Here is a 6363-nt window from a genome sequence, read left to right as displayed (position 1 = left end):
CATTAATGACGATTCTTGGAAAAATGGGATCACTGTAACTTTGGAGGATAAGCACTAAGGCGCATCTGAAAACACTGTCTTTAGAACGTTATTTGCCCCCACTCAGTTTCACTGAGTTTGCTGTTGGGTTACAGGCAAATCCGTTCCCAAGATACAACAGAGCCTTGGGCGAGAATCTGTAACCAGCAAAGTTGAAGAATCTCCGAAGAAACCTTCTGTGAGATTGTAGCAGATCGGACTAAGAGAGAGAAAGTGGATTTCGAAAATGTGTGTTTTTGAAGTCTGATTCATGCTCCTTAAATAGTTTATGAAGAGGTATGAAGAAAAGGTAGGTGCTAGTTCAGAGAAGGCACCTTGAACAGTCACAATTTCAAACATTGTGACTGTTTAAAAAGTAGTTAACTGTTAATGACTGCTAACTTTGAATTGTGCCTCTTGATCACACCCGATCGAATCGTGACTGTTGATCTCATCAACGGTGATCAACAGTCAGCATCGCACCAAAAGCAAGTGCGAGCAAAGTGCGCCTCTAAAGCGCTTCATTGCGCCGCACACACGTGCATGCGCGTTGCGCGGTATCAAACCCCCATACTCTCCTCTACTATTTCTAAGGAGTGTAAATCAACTCCTATTAAAATACTAAAAACAAAGCTTATAATTTTCCAATGTGGGACAAGTTTAAAACTGGGTTTTTGTAAGAGAAAAACTAATTTTTCAATCAATTGTGCGGGTGCAATGTAATTGACCAATCAAACCTATTGGATTTAATCTCTTATGATATTAAAACCCAACAACGACGACGAAGTACAAAGGCCAAGAATGAAGGAAGACAAAGAAACGAAATAGAGAAGAGAAGTTTACACAAAAGAAAATAGAGAGTCATTATAGCTAAGAGCTTGAGACCTGAGAACAGAGGATCAAGGATCCTTCTACATCACCGAATCTCGACATTGGAAGACTCTCAAACCTCTCCACTTCGAGCTTCTTATCGCGATCTGTCCAATTTGGAGGAACCCCTGATATAGAGTTGAGAGACAAGAGAGATAGAGAGAGAAGGAACTATGATGACCTGCCATTACCAACCGCTATCACCTCAAGACATTAGCGTTGTCAATGAAACAAGTTTGAAGTTCATGAGACTAAAACATCTCATTTGTTTCGAAACCCTAACACTAGTAATTTTTTGTGACTTTTTTTCTCATTCTTTTCCCTTCTTCATTTCTTCTCACCTTTTCATTCTCGGTCCATTGTCAATGTTGCCGCCAAGATTCTCCTCTTGGAGGTGGAGATCCTCCCTATTGTCGTCGGTAGTGATGAGGGATAGTCCCGCTCATGGGGGATGATTGTTATCTTACTTACACAACGGGGACAGAGGGTAATATTGGGTTTTAAAAAAATATATATGTCATGCATTGTAATGGATGCTAATGGGAGGGGTAGAGTTAGTCAATTGTTAGAAAACTTAAGGGTACTCTAAGACAATATATAAATAATAAGGTTACACTTTGACAATTAACTACACAATAGGGATAGTTTAAGAAATTTGCCCTAATATTTAATATATTAAACATATTTATTCATTTATTATAATCGAGTCCATTGGGTCAAACCCGATTATCCCAATAACCAATCAATTTAGTTCTAGGTCTAAAAATTATAGACCTTATTGGGTCCGATTCGATTCTGGGTCCTCAATATTTCCTATTGGGTCAGTTCCAGTTCTAACTGATCCCGACTGAGATCTGATCCATTGACAGCCCTAAGTTACATTTGGTGAAAATCCAGAAAGTGTGCCACTGCATTTTGAATGCCAAAAATGCAACTATAATATGAAGCTACTCTAGGTAGCTTCTCCAAAACGCAAGTGCTCAACCGCCATGACTTTGGCATCACAACTCACCTTGAACGTAAGTCGTACCAAATGGGATCTTATCGTAAAACCCACATTGCAAAGCCAACAGCTGCTACATAAAAAAAGCTCTTCTTAACAAGCACTAAAGCTCCATTTGGGAGTGCTGAGCCAATGGCTCCACTAAGCTAATCTAGTTGCTTTGGAGTGCTCTAGATAAATTATTCAAAAGATTGCAGTGGACAGCTCTTTAGTCTCATTTGACACATCTTTTTCACGTGGGTGATCGGTTTTTTAGAAGCCCAACAGTCCACTTTTTCGTCTTTTCCTGTTTGGTTGGAAAAAGATCTAATCACCAAAAGACGTCGCTTTGAAAAAGCACATGAAATCCATTTTGAGCTATTTTCAAGAAGTTCCTAATTGAAATTTTCATTTTTTTAACTCATTTTTGCATGGCAAGACGTGTTCAAAGACACACCTTAATCAAACGATTTTCAGGCTGTCAAAACCTTAATGCAAAAAGCTCATTATATCTTTTGACTGTAAGAGTTTCCGAAAGATCTTTCAAAAAAAGGCTTGCCAAACGACCCTTAATATTAGCTGATCTAGGCTCTCTAGATTTTTCACCAAAAATAGCTTATAGGCTATCTTATGTGGGATCGACCTAAAAACAAGCGCCAAGTCCATTGGGAGAGTAGTCATGACAGATGGATATGTGGAAAGTGAAAATTATGGTATTCTGATTTTAAGTAGATGAATCTGCAACTACATTTTTTAAGATGGGGTTTGGAAGCGTGGGTGTATTTGGGGACCGATTTTCAAGAAAAAACACCTATGCTTCCAAGACCCGTTTTGTACAAAAAAATGCTTTGATTTTGTTTGGGAGTGTTTTCTGCCACGTAGGCAGTGAGTAATACTATGTGGTGAGGTGATTTTCATCACCGTTTTTCATGTATGTGCTGACAGGTAAGCACCACATAGGATACACGTAATTGCCAATCAGTCAACCGTTTGGGGGTCCTGAACCCGATTTACTAGGTATGCCCACTGTTCAAGCATTTTTTCAAAAAACACGTGAACCAAACAATCATATATACGAGTATTTGTAGAAACGCCTATATGGATCTAACGTGGCACCGTTTTTCAGAAAAAACGGCCATGGTTCCAAACATCCTCTAAACGTTAAAGTTGAACCGCCATACTGATGTGGCAGCGTTTCAAACCTCAAACTATTACTTGTAACCAAATCAGCTCTCTTGGTTATTTAAGAAACGGGTGGTAGACAACTCTTGACCGCAAGAAACGAGTCATCTACTGTGAGTATAACATAGCATACGCTCCTGCAATGTCCGCCATTCGTCGCATTTTCAAATTGTCAGGCATTTTATATTGATAATTAACCATCCCCATCTCCCAACCACCCAATATAAAACCGCAGCAAGAGCCATTTTCCACACACTGATCTCTCTCTCTCTCTCTCTCCGATGGCTGTCGCTGCAACTGTAGCAGCGGGAGCGCCAAATCTGCGACTCTCTATTACCTGCTCGACTCGCACCACTTCAACGGTAAAGGAACATAAGCAACGGGGCTTCATCGGCAATTTCAGCCACTTGGCTCAGGTGGTACGCAAGGACGTGGAGTTCTTGAAGAAAGGATTTAACCAGGGTGTCAGCTGGGCCAGTGATGCACTTCACCTCCCACAGCTCTCCAAGACCGTCGATGACTTTATATGGCTTCATTATCTTGAAGTTCCCGACGCTTCCCCCGAACCTCCTCCGTCGTGGCCTCAACCTTCCTATCCAGGTTCCTCAGTCGTCTTGCTATACACTGAAATCTTATCCTCTTCGTTTTTGATTTTGCTTTATTTGAGTAATTATGTGTTTAAGTTAGACGAAATTGGCGGTTTCGATTGAATTCTTATATGCTGCACTAAATTGGGAATGCTTGTTATAAAAAAAAAAACATATTTCCTTGATATTTTGAATAAGGATAAGCAGAAAAACAATGATGCTCATCGAGTTCGTTTGGAGTGGAGAAAATAAAAAGTCATTTTGGTTAAATCTGTAATTGATATTTGATAATCGGCATTTATGAAAATGAAAGGCTTGGAGAGATATTCGGTTCAACAAGTAAATTATGGTAGGGAACATGGAAAAGTATGCAATGGTCAACATTAGAGGAACCACACAAGTAAGAGATGATATGTTCTGCCCAAGAAGGAAAAGGAGCAGAGAGGACAATTATTTCTCCCATTCTGTTCCAGCATGAGATCCCTGCATACGATTTAAGTATGACTTGGCAATTCAGTGATGTAAGGGAATCCTCCCACCATAAAAAAGGTCGTGTCATCACTACCGATGGTAAATGCTTCAACATGAATGGGACCGAACAGTTTATAATCTTATTCTTTTACCTAATGGCTGTTGTAGGCCACATACACATTTTAATCCTTATTTTTAGATATTCAAAAGGATCCAGCTACAATATATATGAAGATCTGTGCTCTATTTTAGTGTTTTTAACCCACAAGACATTATGTGGTGGACGTAAGGTAATCTAGCCTAATAATTTGCACATAAAGCATCAAATTCCAAGTTTTAAAATATCCACTATACCTTAATTTTCTGTCCAAAGTGAATGCAATTAATTCCATGTTCTAATTATTCCCAAAATTGTAGCTCCTGAAAATATAATCCAAGCAATAGGCTTTGAAAGATTGTTTAGAAATGACTAGTTTCCATGTATTTGAATGATATGTCCAAAACACTAACATGCAGTCATAAATTTGATACTTGGGTATAAAGGTTATATTAATATGTCAAAAGATGAAGGGGACATAGCTTTCAATACAAGGCTTATGGGAAGGAAGGATCAACGTTACCTGACTTATTTCCCTTTTCACCAGCCATATTTTGATTGAAACAAACCAGAAGATCTCGTCTGCTTAACTTCTAGATTTTCTACCAGAATCAACTATTCCCACTGCAGCTATATTACTGTAACGCAGTGGTGCAGGAAAAGAAGCTAATACTTAGTTTATGAATTATTTGGACCACAACCTGAATCCAAAGAGAGAACTATCCTAAGTTTTCCACTCAGTTTGTGGCCTAAATTTGAAGAGTCAAAACCTGCCTGCTTTCTGCTGTTATTGGGCTTTATCTAAATCAAGCCTAAGATTGTACAATTTAGATATTAATTTAGCAAGTTATGGCTGATTTACAGATAGTCAAAGAGTATTGGACATATCTCTTTATCTTGAGTTAGTTAAAAACTTAAAATGTTGAATTAGGGTTTTATTAGTTTAAAATTATTTGGTACGTTTTGATTTTAGAAGTTATTTCTTTTGAGAAGTTCATGCCAAATTTGTAATGGGTCAAAAACCTATATTTAGAGATGTACAGGAATTGATTTTTTGGGGGGTCAGTAAAGTCCCAAATTGAAGCTACAAATATAGGAGCACTTCATAATTAATTGGCATAATTCATTGTTGGGAATTGGATGAAGCCTTTTTTTTGTTTGGATATTATGATCAAGATTTTTTCTTTGGTCTGACTTTATTGAAGGCATTGTGTTGGGTTTAATGTGATTGCATATTTGATTCAGAAGGAGAGGTCTGACACTTCTAGTCTTCTACTATTTATCTATCTATCTTTTATTTTTCCCCATTATTCTGTCCTTTTTGTTATTTGTCAGAGATCTGATCATCCTGAGATTATCTTACATCGTAGCTTATAAATTTTTCTTGCATACTGGTATTATTCTCAGATTTCTCTTGTCATTGATCAATGAAATCAAACTGTTTTGCTACAAGTTTATCCAAATACAATAATGACTTAAATTGGAAATTGTCTGTCACATGAACTCAGTTGTACAACTGCAATGTGCATATTTTAGAGGTGACTTGTAATCATCTCTCTTCCTTGTTCCTTTGGCCCCACCCTGATGTTTGACTTGTCCATCATTTGGTAATATGATCAGACCTTTTTCTCTGTCAAAGCTAATTCATTTTATTCTGACAGGACTGTCTGGCATGGATTTGGTCATGGCTGATCTCAAAGCTTTGGAGGCATATACTAATTACTTTTACCATTTATTCAAGATTTGGTCCAGGCCGCTTCCTGAAATCTACGATCCACAGGAAGTTACAGATTATTTTAGTTGCAGGCCTCACTTGGTGGCCTTACGACTTGTTGAGGTATTTCAGATACTCCATTGCATTATTGTCTCTGTAGTGAACAATTGACTCTCTTTGGCGATTGGATTCTGAAAGGTTAATGGTGGAGGCAAAATTTTGAAGCACAGGGGTTATCCTTTATATTAGAAAAATAGATTGGAAACATTCCTCTTGTTAAATTTCCCAAAAAAAAAAAGGCTTTTTGGAGAGGGTGTGATTGGGTAGATCTCTTTTTAATAGAAGAGACACACCCATAATTATTAGTCAAAACATAAATGTTCTGAAATACAAGACTACCTTTATTTATGAATATTTATCACAATAAACAAGGATACCTTTT

At 37.8% G+C, this 6363-nt stretch overlaps 1 protein-coding gene across 2 annotated transcripts in view; it reads left to right on the top strand.

Moving 5' to 3' along the window:
• The first annotated feature begins 3269 nt into the window (after positions 1-3269).
• Positions 3270-6363, top strand: part of ATATH8 (Protein kinase superfamily protein) — a 46838-nt gene continuing 43744 nt past the window's right edge. For both annotated transcript variants that reach the window (XR_016081991.1, XM_010255331.3), the window contains exons 1-2: positions 3270-3652; positions 5869-6044. Coding sequence is in view for 1 of the 2 variants with exons in the window: in XM_010255331.3 (XP_010253633.1) it covers positions 3334-3652; positions 5869-6044 (495 nt within the window). In the remaining variant the exon portion in view is untranslated. The remainder of the gene's footprint in view (positions 3653-5868; positions 6045-6363) is intronic.

The sequence above is a fragment of the Nelumbo nucifera genome, chromosome 2 (assembly GCF_055504915.1).
Source record: "Nelumbo nucifera cultivar China Antique chromosome 2, China Antique-T2T, whole genome shotgun sequence".
Classification (NCBI taxonomy): domain Eukaryota; kingdom Viridiplantae; phylum Streptophyta; class Magnoliopsida; order Proteales; family Nelumbonaceae; genus Nelumbo; species Nelumbo nucifera.
The sequence above is the reverse complement of the archived record's forward strand: the minus strand, read 5'-3'. Positions and strand labels throughout refer to the sequence as shown.